At 33.6% G+C, this 19,610-nt stretch overlaps 1 protein-coding gene across 1 annotated transcript; it reads right to left on the minus strand.

Moving 5' to 3' along the window:
- Positions 1–12,469: 12,469 nt before the first annotated feature.
- On the minus strand, positions 12,470–13,058 carry LOC139862132 (histone H3.2-like). Its single transcript, XM_071850685.1, has one exon. The coding sequence runs from the start codon at positions 13,000–13,002 to the stop codon at positions 12,592–12,594; it is 411 nt and encodes a 136-aa protein (XP_071706786.1). The 5' UTR covers positions 13,003–13,058; the 3' UTR covers positions 12,470–12,591.
- Between the last annotated feature and the right edge of the window lie 6,552 nt (positions 13,059–19,610).

Here is a 19,610-nt window from a genome sequence, read left to right on the forward strand (position 1 = left end):
ATCTTCGTTCTTCATGACGATTAAGTAATCTATAAATGTTTTAGAGATTATGTATTCTAGTTCTAACGGTAAACCAAATGAGTTTAATATCATATTAACTCAATGAATTCATGATTACATCTGAAGAAAATATATATGTATATATGTTTTCATAAAGATTGTAATTAAAAATTCTTTCGTACAAAGTGTTAATTGTGAAAATATTTTAACGGGTAGGTAATACCCGAGGAATATTTAGATTTCACATTAATAAGATACATTGTACATTCTTCGAAGCTGATTCAACAGTCGTTTACTATCCTACTTACATCCATCGATATACAAATCCGTTCACCACAGAATAACCATATTCATCCAATTTCATATTTGAATTTTGATTTATCAGAATTCAACAAGTGGCATAATGAAGAAAACATTTGACAAAATAAAATTTGTTAGAAACAAACAAATTAACTACGAGGAATTTTGTTAAGAATCCATGCTAACTGTTCCTAGCTAACTGATTACATTTTATTTATCGCAGTTTATTTATCGCAATTTAATTATCGCAATTTTTTTTATCGTCATTTAATTTCTGTTATTTACTTTACGCATTTAATTTATAGTCATTTAAATTCTGTTATTTATTTTACGCACTTTAAATATCAGGACACGTATACAAGGTTTTGACATATCATATCGACGCATCTATATATATTATTTGGAATCACCATAGACACTCTATATGCAGTAATGATCGAGTTCTCTATACAGGGTTGAGGTTGATTCTCAAATAATATATGTAATTTGAGTGGTGATCGAGTCTGAGACCTGTACACGGGTCACGATATGTATTAATTAATTCAAATATTATGTATTAAATTATTGAACTGCTAACTGTAGACTATCAACTAAGAACTATCAACATTGGACAATTAAAAATGAAATAAAAATATTGATTATAACATATGAAACTAAACAATTCTTCAAGTTTGCCACTTGATTTCATCTTAAACCCCATTTATATCTTAACGATTACACTCTGCGTTCAAACCTTTCATGATTCTTGAAAACACCTCAATCGATAGGATGAATCAACCGCACTTTATCTACGGAAGGAAAGATTTATGCACATAGTTATGCACCTGAGAAACTCTCGGCAACTGAGTAAAAGTTTAACACGTAGCCGCGTTAGATCCTTTGGCATTTATTAGCAAAATAAAAAATAAAAAAATAAAAAATAATAATAATAATAATTTTGCGATCCCTTTTCAAAGTAGCCAATTTTGTCACAGCTCCAGCAAGTCAACTTCGACTTTTCATTCGAAGTAACCTTACTATAATCCTGATATATATACGATTACCCTTTTTATACCGGAGAATTCTTTTATATTCCACCATATTACCAGTAAACGTACCAACAACCTCGTTGCTTCTTGGCTTAGATCTCTATGACAAATCATTATATTTATTCATTGAAACCCTATCATACACTCATCCACATCTTGTAACGAGAACTGCCATACCAATTACAGGGAATCAGCAATCAGTACTTTGAAAACTCACATCATATCTACATCAACAGTTATATGTATGACATTTATCTCTTAGAATTATGATCTCTCATTCTGAAATTCTGAAAAACACTCAGTCACAAATCAATATTATGAATGTTGAAAAAGTTGAATGAAGCAGCAGAAACCATAGACAACCGTAAACGACCTTAATCATCGGAAGTTTGATGATAAAGAATAGTATGTTGGAAAAGCTCAGAAAAGTTGGAACTGAAAAACGGATTGAGCTAACCACAAATGAGACCAAGGACAAATACAAGGACCAAACCCTATATTCAAAGAATTCAGGTAATTCTGAATCCGTTGAAATCTTTAGAGAATATCTTGCTCCGAAGTCATGTTAAAATCTTGCGTAAAATCTTTCTCCATCAACCATCGAACTTAGAAATTCCAAAATATCATCATCAATATCTTCGATATTTCTGAGGATATTTTTATAAATATTCTAGTTCGAAATTATATACTTCTTCGTGCTTCATGTGTACCATTATATTGGAAACATTCAATAGAAAATTTAGTATCGAAAAGCGGATTATGCGAAACTATGAAGGAAGCCGTGGACAAATCATAAAGAATAAGTTTGACTTCAAAGAATTCAAATGATTCAATGCCTGCTAAAATCTTTAGCAAATATCTTGCTCGTTACTCTAAACCCTTGCAGACAATAGTCTCCATCATCCTCTTATCTTAGATATTCAAAGATATTATCGTATCTTTCATTATAAATATCCTCGATATTTCTGAATATATTTTCATAACTAATCTTATCTGAAATCATTAATCTCTTCATACTATCAGTATTACATCATATAGAAACTGTTAGTTTCTATATTCTGTAAACTTTTGAGCTTAAAATATGAATGTTATTGAAGTAATGTTGGGAACTGATGCATGAGTTAGTATAATATAATGACACTTGATCAACGTGATTATATTACAGTAAGTCATGCTGAGTTTCTAATGGGACGTGATGATTCACAGATCCTAACGTCATCACGTGCCATGTTACATAACTCTTTCATTATGCTTAACTTCTGAACATATCAAGAAAGTATTTTCTTGATAGTTCTATTTTCAGTGATTCTGGTAATTTGATAAATCAAATCGTGATAATACATTAGTTCTTATTTAGAACACGATGTTTATTCGAAATTCCATATTTACGAATTCTGGATCGTTACTCGCTTTACTAGAAGTTGGGAGGATTATAAATACAATAATCCCTAAAGCATAGTAGAAATAAACGGATTCCTCCGGTGGAAGTTGGAAAAGAAGAATGATGGTTGCGATAATCAGGATAAGGACAAGGATCAGAACTGGATTAAGCATTTTCACGATCTTTTGAATTTGGGAATTGAGTATAGAAGTGGTGAAAACAAATGGAACGAAAAAGGTAAATTTATAAAGGAAATATCAGACGTAGTAATCGGGGCAGATCACCGTATTTAATTAAAGAGATATTAATTTCCATAAATCCCGAAGAATCAGATCTTATAGATTTCCAAGATTTTCGTTTAAATCTTTTGAATTCCAGAATTCAATCAAGACGACGTTAAAAGTTAAGACGAACCATATTTTCTAAATTCAACCCTGACTCTGTCAAGAGTTAAGATGAATCTTTACTTTCCTATTTCACTCTTTGGTGATAACTTCATTCGTACTCTTCGAATAATCGAATTATTTTTATCTGTATTACTCAATAGTGATAAAACTCAATTTATCAACTCATATTCGTCATGAAAATATTTTTATTGTTAGCCATGACCTCCTCACTCAAATTTCGAGACGAAATTTCTTTAACGGGTAGGTACTGTGATGACCCGAGAATTTCTGACCAAATTTAAACTTAATCTTATATGATTTCGACACGGTAAGTAAAGCCTGAAATGTTGAGTCTCGAAAACTTTGGAACAGTTACATGAATGCATTTGCCCTTTCACCATTCTCGACGATTCACGAACATTTGTGTGTAAATAAATATGTAAATAAATATATATGTAAATATATATATATCTTATAAGTATTATTAATATTAATATATACACATATAAAATTTGATTCAGTTAATTAATAAAATTAAGACTATCATTAATAATATATGTATTATTATATATAGTAGTAAAATTTATAATTTTTGATTATTATTGTTAATTACATAACTATTGTTGTTATTAGTATTATATGGATCATAAAACTTTTACATGTAAATTGTTATATTATTATTAGTATTATCATAATGATTATTATTATTGTTTGTTATTAACAATACTATGATTATTACATTCAATATTATTATTAATGTTAATATTAATATTAATATTTTACATCAACTATTAATGAAATATATCACATAATTAAAAATAGGTAATAAATTAAATTATAAGTTATTATTTATTATTATCTATAATAATAGGAGTATTACTATATACAGATTATATCTTATATAGATATGTATTACTAAATCCAATTCTATCATAATCAACTTTTCTTAATTTCTCTACGTCCTATTTCACTTGTGAGAAAGTGTCGGTTCAATTTAAAATACAAACATCTATCTATCTATCAACTCTTGAAACTGCACAAATCATTAATCACCACCTATCTAGCTATGCTTCTTGTTTCATTGTGAACCAAAACCAACACCCTGCAATTTCCATCTAATCAAAAACATAACACAACACCACCATGTATCTCCTTTTGTTTCTCTAAGCAGCACCCTTCCACCACCACTCTTTTTCAACCAGGAACCATGAACATCATTGTAACTACGTCTTCCTTCTTCTTTCTTTCAAATTCTAATCGAACCATAAACAACATTACAACCATAGAAATCTTCTTGTTACTCGCCACCAATTCAACATCATGAACAACCACAACACCATTTTCGGACTATGATCACCAATATGAAACATTACCACGCCACCTTGTTTCTGTTTATATTCGTTGAACCATTGACACCAAGATACATCATACGCCTCTTCTACAACCTATGCATCATCATTAGAACCCATTGCTACGGTTTAATTCTCTGTTTAAACCAAACCCAAAACACCACCTTTTTACTCCTGTTTCATCACAGTTACTGGTCAGTGTTTCCATCCGACAACAACAACTAAATATCAACGAAACTGCTATAGTTTTTCTGCTGCAAACACAACCACAAACCACCACCAAATCGTATACAAGCTGATGCATACCTTCATTTCTGTTTCTGCTATTATACGAACTCCACAACACCACTTCTTGTTTAATTACTTCTTCGTTCCTACTGCTGCAACATATGTGAATTTCTGTTACGATAGAAGACTTATGATGAAGATGGTACACGATAAAGGTGATATATATATTAGGTGACAATGAGCTAAAGTATAAAGTGTACTCTTTTGTTTATTTTAAATCTCAATTATCGTTACTTTATGAAGAGAATATGGAGTAGTTTAAGCAACCCACTTGTCATATATTAAATCTAAATGGTACAGACATGTGGTGGAAGATTTATGGTCGATATTTACAAAAGGAAATACCCCACTTGAAGAAAACCGAATCCTATGATGATGGATTGATGACCTGCATTTTTCTCTTATTTAAGTGTCTACCCTTTCATTTTTTTCTTTCTTTCGTTTACACCAACAAGCAAAAGGAACTGGATCAGTTTGTTGGGCTGTGAAGCAAGGGTATCGGTTGGGCTTAGATAATTTATGTTACTAGGCCGTGATCCAATTATTATTTTTTTTGCTGGGCCGGGCTGCTGCTCAATATTTCTGGTTTCAGCATTTCTGTCGATCCACAAGTTTGAGTCAAGCATTCTCCCTAATTTATGATGGTAATGACTTGATGTTATAAAATGATGATGATGTTAGTGATGATAAAGGCGATGATTATGAGAAATGATGATGTATATGTTATGATGATGATACGTATGATAAAGATGATGTTGTGATTGTAAGGATCATGATGATTATAACATAGGGATAATATAGGTGATTATGGTTATGTTATGATCTTGGTTAAATAAAATTAATATGGAGTTAATTCGGAAATATAACAGTAGAGCATTGGTTAGAGTGTGGGAGTTTAAGTGAAGGGTCGCGGGTTCGAGTCTTGTCTGGGGCATTCTTTTTGGGAAATTTTTTAAGGTAGTCTTCTTTTATTTTTTATTATTTTATTATCATTATTATTATTATTATTAGAAAAAGTATTATTATTATTATTATTATTATTATTATTAATGTCATTAACATTATTATTATCACAAATATTATTATTATTATTATTACTATTATTATTATTATTATTATTATTATTATTGTTATTATTAATATATGACTTTTTATTTATTTTTAGTAGTATATTCTTTATTAATAATATAACTATAGGTATAAATGTTAAAATACAAAATAAATATATATATAACTTTTAAAATAACAAATATATGACTAAACTAAATAGATAATGTAAATACAAACTGGTTTGATTATTATTACATGTTAATTATATGTTTTAATATATATATGAATAATATAGGTTCGTGAATCCGAGGCCAACCTTACACTTGTTAAATGACGTCATATGTATTTTTACTACAAAATACAATGGGTGAGTTTCATTAATCCCTTTTTAAATGCTTTCGCAATATATATTTTTGGGACTGAGAATACATGCGCTGCTTTTATAACTGTTTTACGAAATAGACACAAGTACTTAAAACTACATTCTATGGTTGGATTATTAAACCGAATATGCCCCTTTTTATTAAGTCTGGTAATCTAAGAATTAGGGAACAGACACCCTAATTGACGCGAACTCTAAAGATAGATCTATCGGGCCCAACAAGCCCCATCCAAAGTACCGAATGCTTTAGTACTTCGAAATTTATATCATGTCCGAAGGAGGATCCCGGAATGATGGGGATATTCTTATATGCATCTTGTGAATGTCGGTTACCAGGTGTTCAATCCATATGAATGATATTTTGTCTCTATGCATGGGACGTATGTTTATGAGAAATGAAAATATGAAATCTTGTGGTCTATTAAAATTATGAAATGATTATTTATGTTAAACTAATGAACTCACCAACCTTTTGGTTGACACTTTAAAGCATGTTTATTCTCAGGTACGAAAGAAATCTTCCGCTGTGCATTTGCTCATTTTTAGAAACATTACTTGGAGTCATTCATGGCATATTTCAAAAGACGTTGCATTCGAGTCGTTGAGTTCATCAAGATTAATATTAAGTAAATTATAGTTGGATATATTATGAAATGTATGCATGTCGTCAACTTTCATTGTAAAGAAAGTTTGTCTTTTAAAAATCGAATGCAATGTTTGTAAAATGTATCATATAGAGGTCAAGTACCTCGCGATGTAACCAACTGTTGTGAATCATTTATAATCGATATGGACTTTGTTTGAATGGATTAGGATGGGTCCTCACAAACGCTATCATGTGATATTTATTTACGACTTTCGAGATTTACTTGTTCTATCCTTTAAAAGTCAAATATAAATTTTGTGACGTTTTCGATGCGTTTACAGGGCTTGTGCAAACTCAGTTTTCTTGCAAGGTAAAAGTATTTCAAAGTGATGGTGGGACTGCACTTATCAACAACCGTGTGCAATCTTTGCTTCGCCATAATGATACACATCATTTGTTATCTTGCCAGTATATGCCTCAACAAAATGGCAGGGCCAAATAGGGTTGTGCATTGTCCATATCCGGACCGGACCAGGCAATACCTGGACCGGACCGAAACCCAAATTTTTATGAAAATAGGAACCGAGGGCATGGCCGGTTATCGACTTTAAAACTTTTGTACTCATAAACTATGTTACTTTTGAGATTTGGGACCAAATGTTATGTTTAAGATGTGTAAACGTGTTATTCATGACTAAATGGTTTTCGTAATGTTTGACGATGTAAGAAACTGTTTAACTAAGTTTGTTTATGTACTATGTTGTTAAAATGGTGTTGGGTGAGGAAGAAATGATGAAAATGTGATTTTTAAAGCAAGTTAAAGTTTAGTACCAGCGACAGCACAGGGCCGCGCCGCGCCCTTAGGCGTATTTTGATAACAGGAGGAATGTTAAACTAGTCCGAAATCTTTTGTCTGGCCGCGCACCGGCATATCACTGGGATGGGTGGTCAACCAAAAATAAAAAATAAAAAATAAAAAAAATTATCGTTTTCAGAGCGTTAAAAGTTGGTATCAGAGCTATGGTTTAAGGGACTTGGATAATCCACTATAGGGATTATCTAGGCTTAAACCATCATTGATAAAAGATAAGCAGTTTAGGACTTGCATGATAGATAAGATTAAAGGATTATGCCATGCTCCATAGGAAAGAGTTTATTGACGAGACCTATAGTGTAGTACTGAGATTGTGAATGATTCGAACAAGAATTTAATGCCCATTAACCATGAGTCATAAATGATTAAGTGCGTAATACAATGGTGTAATGACGACCGGCCATCGCCATTACATCATTAGAGTACGCATGAACATCTACTATGGTCATGGTGAAATGAGTTGGAAATCCTTTCGGTCACTTAAGTTATGCTAAATTGTTGACACATGTGTTTGAACTAATGGGTTGGATGTATTATATCAGAATGGCTATTGTATCTCCTAATAGAAGCAATGAAGAGGACGATGAGTATGTCCACACCCCGTCAAGGGAGTTCGTCGAAGACTCGCAATCTGAATCTGATGAAATTACGATGGCAAATGATCTTTCGGGGCAAATACGGCAAGCCTTAGTGCGATACACCCCAACTCTTCTACACTTGGTTAACGCTATCATGTGATATTTACTTACGACTTTCGAGATTTACTTGTTCTATCCTTTAAAAGTCAAATATAAATTTTGTGACGTTTTCGATGCGTTTACAAGGCTTGTGCAAACTCAGTTTTCTTGCAAGGTAAAAGTATTTCAAAGTGATGGTGGGACTGCACTTATCAACAACCATGTGCAATCTTTGCTTCGCCACAATGATACACATCATTTGTTATCTTGCCCGTATATTCCTCAACAAAATGGCAGGGCCAAATAGGGTTGTGCATGGTCCATATCCGGACCGGACCAGGCAATATCTGGACCGGATCGAAACCCAAATTTTTATGAAAATAGGAACCGAGGACCGGACCATAAATATATGGTTCGGTCCGATCCGGTTTTAGTGTTGGCCCAAACGGTTCGGGTAAAAATCCGACCCGTTTTATATCTTTTATATATACATTATTTTATTCTCAAATTTATAATGCACTTCTTATAATTATCAATATATGACATGCATATAGATAAAACTAATCCAAATTCAAAATTAAAATAGAAATCAGAACTTCAAATGACTATATCACGATAATAACTAATAGGATAATTCTAACTTACAATAGGTACCCAATCATAAATAACTAATATGATATTTCTTTACAATTGTTATCACGTACAAGTTTTGATTATTCAAAACCTACTATGAACATAATATGTATCAAATGAGGAAGAAAACAAGAAACACATGCAAGAATACAAGATACATGCATACTAAATGTAATATAGTATTAAGAAATCGTAAACTTTAATTCGCACTTGTATTCAAAAAAGAAAAGATATATAGTAACCTTAGAGTTTTTAATTGAGTACTGAAGCAAAGGAAATTAATTATATGGAGTATGTTAATTTATGGAGAAAATATAATATGAAGAAAACATGTATATATATATATATATATATATATATATATATATATATATATATATATATATATATATATATATATATATATAAGACCATCGACTATACATACAAAAGAATCTATACTTAGTACAAATATTACAATATATATAGTTATTATATATCCACAGAAGAAGATTATACACATATATATATATATCGGTTCGGTTCAAAACCTTGATTTTTTCGGGTATGACCCAGACCGGACCGAAACCCGAAATAATCAAAATATATGGACCAAAGACCGGACCAAATATTCTCGGGTATTTCGGTTTCGGTTCGGTTCCTCCTTGGTTATCGGTTTTTGTTTTGTTCTACCCGAATCATGAATACCCCTAGGGCCATAGGTAAACATCAACATATTATCCACTTTCAATTGGTACAACCACTTGAATTTATCTTTGAGACTCCCCGAAGTCGGCCACTGTTCGCTCAAGAAATCAATAGAAACCCCTTGAGTTTCTTTCGACACTTGCATGAATGATATTGGCCCAAGTATGGCCTTTTTTGCATGATTACTAGAATCCAACCCGAAATACCTCCTCCTGTACCATGAATGCTTCTGATTGTTTTGGCCCAAGACGAGTTGTTTTCGTTTTTGAACCTTCACCACCATTTGCCCAAAAATGCTAGGTTTTTACACTTTCATGTCCCAATATTTTGACGACCCTCCCCATAAGGAAGTAAAGTGTCTTCCCATTTAACCCACAAAGTTTTGTGACCCCACCCGTAGTGGCGAAGGTTTTAAAGGGCAAGGGTGGGCTCCTGCACTCCCAAAAACTTTTGTCCTTAGCAGCAATTATTCTTTATTCAGGAATTATATGCACGAAAATTGTATTTTAGCCCCACAACTAACTATTAAATTTAAAAAAGATCCCTGGCCCTCATCTAGTACAGCCGACTCATTTTATTAGCTTTTGGTATTTCGATTTCGGTGTAGACAACTTGATATAATTTATCAAGGTTATGTCATTTATTCTACTTATTTTATAGTATAAAATATTATTATTATTATTATTATTATTATTATTATTATTATTATTATTATTATTATTATTATTATTATTCATTTTAATTAATAATTATTACTGGTACTAGTATTATACGGACTTACAGATTACTATATAGAGTTTTAGATATTAGGGTTTAGATATTAGGGTTTATAGGGTTTAGATATTAGGGTTTAGAAATTTAAGGTTTAGGGTTTAGATTTAGGATTTAGATTGAGTTTTTAACACGAACGGTTTAGAGTTTAGGGTTTAGGGTTTAGTACCTAAACCCAAAACACCAAACCCTAAACCCTAAACTTTAAATCGGGCTAAATTTTACTTCACAAAACATGAAAAAGAAAACGTTAACATTCTTCACGATCAATATTATCTTGAATGTTATTTTTGTCGATCGTTTTCCCGTCTAAATAATAACATTCATCACGAAGTGTCTTTTCTAAATGTTCATATTTTCGTGTGATCTTGATGCCTGAAAAAAAAAATTCAAAAAAAAAAAACGAAAAAAATAAAAATTTTGCTTCCCCCCGCTCTCCCCGATTGGTTACTTCCCCATTGCTCATGGCCATATATATATATATATATATATATATATATATATATATATATATATATATATATATATATATATATATATATATATAAATTCGTAGGGACTAATCTAGTATAAATAAATAGTAATTAGGTTTAATTATATAAATAAAAATGAGATAATGATTCTAAATTTCACTGATGCTTTATTTTATTATTTATATAAAAGACTACATATTTTGTTTGGATTATCTCGTCCCCCAATGTCGAACATCAAGCTTCGCCACTGCTCACTCGACCCACCAAAAAGAATTTTTTTTTTCTTAGACTCTCAAGTTTTTTATCACACTCGAAGAGGCTCGAAATAATATAATGTAAACTACTTAGAACTGATTTCATCAAGGTTAAGCGACCACCATAAGACACTGATCTATCTTTCCAATCCGAAAATATCGATTCAAATTTATCAACCACCTCACTCCAATTACTAAATTTCTTACTCAAAGAAGATTAATGACTACAATAAATACATAAACATTACTGACCTACTAGATCATATGAAATCAAATATGGTGCCAACATTCTTCATAAAGGCTAAGTACTCAAATTTGGTACTACTGTTTAAAAACTGATATGGAAAGCTTTTTAAAGGAGATGGTAAGTACTTCTTAATATTTACTCCAATTAAAAGAAAATTGAGATAAAAAATTAAAAACAAACACTTTCTTTGGGACTACTTGAAACAAAATTCAACTTTCATGAACTGGCAAAAGTCGAAACATTAATTAATAAACACTAATAAGAATAAACAGAAACATTAATCCATACAATGAACATTTATTGTTAACATTTCTTGTTAACGCCTTTGTGCTCAACATACGTGAACACCCAAGTCACAAAACTGATATCATAATCAAAATGTAAACATTTCTTGTTAACACCTTTGTGCTCAATATACAGACGAAGAGAATGCCTGAAAATTGCAGCTTCTACGAATTATGACTAAGTTGTAACAGAATCAACTATTAACAATTGTATTTTATCACTTTGAAACCCGATAGTTTTTTTTTTTTTTTTTTTTTTTGGCAAAATAACGAGAACTTTTTATAACAACGCACAACGTTTTCGAAAAGAAAACGAAATCAACAAGAAGTACAAAAGAGGAACCTAATGAGGCTCGTACCTAGAAAGCAGAAACCTAACGAACGGAGTAGAGATGATGCAATATTGTTCAAACAGAGGTCCAAAAATGGCTGCAAGGCAGGGGAATGGGCCTGCCAAAGGAAGCTTACATGCAGATGATTCGGAAATGGCTGTGAGCAGGCCAAAAAACAGGCTCACGTAACAAAAGGTTTTTAAGAAAATGCCTGAAAATTGCTTCTTGAAAGACCTACTTGTTGAGGAAAGGCTCACATGACTACTTCAATATTGTTTTGACAGATAACTATTTGTATGGATCAGGTCAATCATTTTAGCAAACACGATGCTCTTGAAACAATTACAAATACAGCTACCAATATAACAAAGAACCTGCTTATGATTTACTATTAGTTTTAGTGAACGTGTTTGATGAAAATTAGAAAGTAATTGCAAAATATGGAGTAGCATAATTCATGAAAATTGTAAAATTATGAAGTAGCATAATAATCAATTTTAAAATAAGAAATAAGTAACCTAAAGCATCGAGCATATCATTAAAAACAACTGAGGATAATTATTAGTTTACACAAAGCATACTGCACTAACATAAACCCTAAACCTAGATCTAAGCTCTTTCACCACGGATCCTGCGAGCAAGTTGCATATCCTTAGGCATGATCGTAACTCTTTTTGCGTGAATCGCACACAGATTCGTATCTTCAAACAGTCCAACTAAATAAGCTTCGGAAGCTTCCTGAAGAGCGGCAACAGCAGAGCTCTGGAAACGGAGATCAGTTTTGAAATCCTGAGCGATTTCTCTCACAAGCCTTTGAAATGGAAGCTTCCTGATCAACAACTCAGTACTCTTCTGGTACTTTCTGATTTCTCTCAGAGCAACGGTTCCTGGCCTGAATCTGTGTGGCTTCTTCACTCCTCCGGTCGCCGGAGCTGATTTCCTTGCGGCTTTGGTTGCCAATTGCTTCCTCGGAGCCTTTCCTCCGGTTGATTTCCTTGCTGTTTGCTTAGTACGCGCCATTTAGATTTGAAATTGAGAACTAAAAACTGAACGATTGTGATAAAAGTTGAGAAGATTTTGATTGTGATGAATGATGGATTCTGATGGCTGATGTTAGGGTTTTTAAAGAGAGAGTTTTTAGGTGAGCGGGAAATATTGAAAATTTTGGAGGTGAGGAATTTTCATTTTGAGATAAAGTGAGCCGTTGGATTGATGTGTAATCTGATGGCTAGAAAATAAACGATGCGGATCGTGATCCGAATGCTGCTTGCTGTGTTTTTATAGAATGTGACACTGCTCTTTTTATTCATGCAAAATTATTATTTATTATTTGATATAAACTAACTATTTATTGAACCCTCGCTTTGCGTCGGGGGTTCGCTTTTCAATGTATTTTATTGTGTCTAGTTTATAAAATTATTTCGTGGCTAACGATCATGTCGTTGAAGCGCAACTCGAGTCGAACTAAAAGGTATAACCCGTCAAAGATTTAAATGTTATTTTACATCTCCGCGTTTCGCCATGGAATTGTCGACTTTTAAAAATTTAACGCAAAATCAATGTGTATGAAAAATATCTCAAATATTTATCGTTTTTTAAAAAACGTCCGTTTTGCCTATAGTTAGTGACATTGTGTTCCTAAAATTATTTCGAGTTTAACGATGTTGTCGGAAAAATTTAACTCGTTGCGAGCGAGAAGATATGACCCGTTGAATATTTGGGAGGAGTTTAGTTAAGATTTTTAATAAAAATAGTTATTTGACATTTTACCCCCTGTTTGGGGGTCGGTTTTTTTTTTTTTTTTTTTTAAAACAAAGTTGGAGGGCTTTATTTGGAAAAAGGAAGGAAAAAGTTATAAAAAAAATTAAAAGGACGAAAATGCCTCTGGTTACTGTAACATCTCGCGTTTTTCCGTTAAATTTATTTTTAACACCGTCTTTTTTTTTTAAAAATAATATCTTTCGTATTTAAATTAATAGTTTCCGTGAGTAACGTTCATTATATTCCCGCTATTTAATTTTGACATCACCCGTTTACTCGAGCGTTTTAAAAATATTCGATCGGTTAAATCCCGCACCCGCTTTGAAACTCGAGGGACCGGAGTTGCCAAATGGGCAAACTAGTTGACTAGGTCAACTAGTCAACCCATTTTTCCACCATTTCCATCATCTCCCTCTCTCTCTTTCTTTCTTTTTTTTTTCTCTCAATAACACAAACATAATTCATCATCTAAATTCGGATCGGGAAGCAAACTTCAAAACAAATTACATATTCGTGATCCTCTCATCATCCTCTTCGATTTGGTACCAATTTCATCCATTTTGGGTAACATTTCTAAAACACTAAATTTCTCTAAATTCGTTTTATATACTTGAAATTGTGTTAGTTAGTGTCTATGGCTCGTGTGTAACATGAATATATGTTTTGTTTGCTCGATTTGTGGTTTGGAGTAACTAGTTTGAGTTTTTGAAATGGGTTTGCTTAATCCTTGATTTTGGATGAGTTAATGTTGTTAGATTATTAAAGTTCATGTTTTAATTGTGTTACTAGTATCACTAGCTTCATTTTGATGTGTAGGTTGATTTGTAAAACTTCAAAAACATGATTAATGATTTTGTGATTCTTGATTAGGGTTTGATCGTTCTTGAGATGAACTTTTTTTGATGCTTGAATACCATGAAATGTTAATTGTTAGTATTTAGTTGTAATGCATGTTTCATTACCTTCAAAACGGCATATCATATGTGTGAATTGGATTCCCGAAACTTACAATGCATTTTGTGAACTTGAAACTTTGAAAATGGACTTTTAAACGATCACTTGACGAGAAATCGGTTATGGAAAATGTTGTTTTTGTTTGATGAAACATGTTTAGTTGTGTTCCTTGTCAAAAGAGCTTTCCAACGGTATAAGATACGCTTCCTAATTGTTTACGGTTTGAGTTTTGCGTTTGTTTGAAATTTTACCAAGCCTTGAACAAGTGAAACAGGCCAGGGACCAGGCCACGGCCATTGTCGCGCCGCGGAGCAATTTGTCGCGCCGTGGCCCAAAGGGTGATTTTAGAACATGTTTTTCAAGCTTTCTGACCTTCAACATAGGCATTTGTCGCGCCGCGGAGCAATTTGTCGCGCCGTGACAATTGCCTGTTTCATCCGAACTTCAGCAAACTTGTTTTGGCCATAACTTTTTGACCGTAACTCCGTTTTCGATGAATCAAATATCGTTGGAAACGTAATAAGATTTCCTTTCTAATGGTAAGGTTTTGAAATGTCAACTCAAACTTTATTACAATCATTCTAACATGCTTTTATACTTGATTCTTGCATGAAACTTGACAACGTGATTCACATGCTATACTATTCGAGTCGTAACGAGCCATAGGACTAATTGAACACATTTCACCCAACCATGTGTCGTAACCGGTTAATTGATACAATTTACTTGTTTAGGTCAAGACTAAGCAACTTTCATGCACACGTTTACTTTGTGAAGTACCTTTATACTCGTGCACTCGAGGTGAGATCATAGTCCCACCTTTTCAACAACTTTTTATACTTTTAAATTGTGGGCTGAGAAACATATGCTTTGTTACATTTTGTACTACTTACTTTTATACTTTGAACACAAGTACAAGGAAAACAAACATTCTACAGCGAGTTTAGAACAAAAATCCTCAATTCGATTATCATTAGTTACACTTGCCGGGTGTAAGCGAGAACTTATGTTATATGGCCATATGGGTTAACAACCCTCATCCTTGACGGTTCGCTACCGTCTACGGATGAAATATATTTTCGAGAATCAGTGTTTGTTCTAGCACTAAGTGATGGGGTATACAATGGAAGGAATGTTAAGCTTTGATAATTGGGTGCTCGCGAACCAACTTTTGGAATGCAACTTTTGGATGATCAATTTATGGAAATACTAAATCTTGTGGTTCAAAATATAACATTTACTAATACACCTATGATTTCACCAACGTTTTTCGTTGACAGTTTTCTATATGTTTCTCAGGTTCATACATGGCTATTTGATACATGCTTCCGCGTACATTCATACTTGCTTGGGGTCAAGCATACATGCATACACTCTGATTTCTTGCTTGGAGTCAAGCATACATACATGCATATGCTAGTGATAGCACCTTTGGATTCAAACATATTGTTTACATACTTACGCTATTTATAGCAACTGTGATTTTAAACTAATTATGTCGCAAGATATTTCATTTGTACTTTACTACTTTTGTAAACTTAAACTTGTTGTCGATCCGTTTGGTGAACTAAACTTTGCAAGTCATGCACGTTTCAAATGAATGCGACATAATTTTGGTCAAACGCGTCTCATATAGGGACTATGACCACGCAACGGGACCTAAGTAGCGGCGCCGTCAATGACGATTTGGTCGGGTCGCTACAGATGGTATCAGAGCGTTGGTTGTAGGGAACTAGGACGTGCATTAGTGTGTCTAACAGAGTCGTTAGGACGCATTAGTGAGTCTAGACTACAACCGGATAGTTAGCATTTGCATTCTTACATACATTTGCTATAGATAGCACTTACTTGACTACTTGTGCATTATACTTGAATCATTCTTAGGCAAACTTTTTAATGGTACCCAACCTTCATCATACGAACTCGTATTCCGCCACTTTTTGGTAACACACGTAAATTCATGATTCATACACGTATGGATGATGACGACTTCATTAGTCACACTCGTTCGGGAACTCTGTCTCCCGGATTGTTATTTGCCACCGTTTCAACTTACTCTCGGTTTCTCACTGGTGTTTCTTACTATCTACTTTTTGGTGTTACTACCATCACTACTCTAGGTGAGTATCGTCATCAACATTTATCACTACGGTTGCGTGCTACTCGTTATCATGACTCGTTACTCTTTTCATACCTAAATACATTATTGTTTGAATCGAACCGATTTGACGTTAACAATCATTTATACACTTCCCGCGGGGAAACGCTTCTTTAGAGTTGTAGAAACTATTTCGATTTAATACGAGTCACGTTTGAGACGTCGTTACATTTTGTTCATTTTAGATTTTCGCGATGACACGAACTTGAATCTATAGAGTGATGTGGGAATGGAGGTATGAGTTAGCGTAATATAACGACACTCGATCAACGTGGTTATATTACGGTAAGACATACCAAAGTTCTAGTGACGCGTGATGGTGGTTAGACTCGATCAACCTAAACACCACCATGTGCCATGTACATGACTTCATCCTTTCATGTTTGGACATCCGAAAACTCCGAGAATATTGATAACAACCATACCGGGGACACCCCTTCGACTTTTGTCGAACTATACTTATGCTTCCGAATGAATTACCGATTCCTCTCGACTTCAACCGTATGTTACACGTGGATACTATCTCGTCCTCGCACAGTCTTATTGACTAATTACGATTTACTCGTTATGCTCGCACCGAGGCGGAAACTTCTTTTGCATCACCCTCGTACTTCCGGTTCAGGAGGTCCTTATTCTAAATTCCCAATGGAGAGAGACTCTCCACGTTATACTAGTATTCACCTCGAGGGTGAATAGTTCCGACGAACGTTTTTCTTTCAGAAACCGATGAGGACTTGCCCCGACGAACGTTTTTGGAAACTGATAAATCTTTCGCGACGCGAATTTTCTTGAGAAATTTGTCCTAGCTAACGTTTTCAATTCCTAGCAAACTTGTTCAATATGCCTTAGGGAAATGTACCCCGTTTCGGATCGAGATCCTCGTTTCACTTCTAGATTTTGGAGTACCTTACAAAAAGCCTCGGGACCGCGTTTAGACATGAGTACCGCGTACCATCCACAACCCGACGGACCGAACAAACATGCGATTTAAACCTTGGAAACCATAATACAAGTTTGTATTACCAATTTCAAATTTACTTGAGAAAAATATTTTCCTTAAACCGAATCCTCGTACTACAATGATTTTCATTCGAGTTTTAACGTCACTCCTTTTGAAACCACATGTTACCGGAAACGTCATTCTCCTTTGTCGAACCAAGTAAACGATGATCAATTCACCGGGGCCGAGGTTATTCATGATCAACCGAGAAAATTTATTCATATTCGGGTAAAACCCTACGCGACTCGTAATCACCAAGAGCTACGCCGATGTTAGACGTAAACATTTCAAATTCCACGTGGGAAACCGCGTCACGTTAAGAGTCGCACCTTGGAAAGGTGCAATCCGTTTCGGGAAACGTAGGAATGTAAATCCACTATATTTCGATCCTTTAAATTCTTGGGGTGTTTTGGACCCGTCGCTAGCCGTTTAGACTTTTCCGACTCATTTTGAGTCTCCGTTTATCCTACATTCGATGTATCAACTCAAAGACGTGTTTTGCGAAACGAGAACTTGTTATCTCCTTTGATGAACTCACTATCGACGATAAACCTCACTTCCTAGGAGGACCGATTGAAACCATGAATCATGGAAGCCAAACCTTAAAACAACATATGATCCCGACCGTCAAAATTCGTGGAAATACTCAAGGACGTACCTTCACTTATTCGTAGAATTTACAACGCAAGATCTCGAGTAAGATTCAACAACTACTACTTCCAACTAAATTTCGGGACGAAATTTCTTTTGAGGTGTGGATAATGTAACATCCCGCGTTTTTCCGTTAAATTTATTTTTAACACCGTCTTTTTTTTTTAAAATAATATCTTTCGTATTTAAATTAATAGTTTCCGTGAGTAACGTTCATTATATTCCCGCTATTTAATTTTGACATCACCCGTTTACTCGAGCGTTTTAAAAATATTCGATCGGTTAAATCCTGCACCCGCTTTGAAACTCGAGGGACCGGAGTTGCCAAATGGGCAAACTAGTTGACTAGGTCAACTAGTCAACCCATTTTTCCACCAATTCCATCATCTCCCTCTCTCTCTCTTTCTTTCTTTTTTTTTCTCTCAAGAACACAAACATAATTCTTCATCTAAATTCGGATCGGGAAGCAAACTTCAAAACAAATTACATATTCGTGATCCTCTCATCATCCTCTTCGATTTGGTACCAATTTCATCCATTTTGGGTAACATTTCTAAAACACTAAATTTCTCTAAATTCGTTTTATATACTTGAAATTGTGTTAGTTAGTGTCTATGGCTCGTGTGTAACATGAATATATGTTTTGTTTGCTCGATTTGTGGTTTGGAGTAACTAGTTTGAGTTTTTGAAATGGGTTTGCTTAATCCTTGATTTTGGATGAGTTAATGTTGTTAGATTGTTAAAGTTCATGTTTTAATTGTGTTACTAGTATCACTAGCTTCATTTTGATGTGTAGGTTGATTTGTAAAACTTCAAAAACATGATTAATGATTTTGTGATTCTTGATTAGGGTTTGATCGTTCTTGAGATGAACTTTTTTGATGCTTGAATACCATGAAATGTTAATTGTTAGTATTTAGTTGTAATGCATGTTTCATTACCTTCAAAACGGCATATCATATGTGTGAATTGGATTCCCGAAACTTAAAATGCATTTTGTGAACTTGAAACTTTGAAAATGGACTTTTAAACGATCACTTGACGAGAAATCGGTTATGGAAAATGTTGTTTTTGTTTGATGAAACATGTTTAGTTGTGTTCCTT

Source organism: Rutidosis leptorrhynchoides, chromosome 8 (genome assembly GCF_046630445.1).
Source record: "Rutidosis leptorrhynchoides isolate AG116_Rl617_1_P2 chromosome 8, CSIRO_AGI_Rlap_v1, whole genome shotgun sequence".
NCBI lineage: Eukaryota > Viridiplantae > Streptophyta > Magnoliopsida > Asterales > Asteraceae > Rutidosis > Rutidosis leptorrhynchoides.

Bases quoted from the DNA above. Each gene is read 5' to 3' on its own strand.
- LOC139862132 (XM_071850685.1), bottom strand. From the start codon at position 13,002: ATGGCGCGTACTAAGCAAACAGCAAGGAAATCAACCGGAGGAAAGGCT.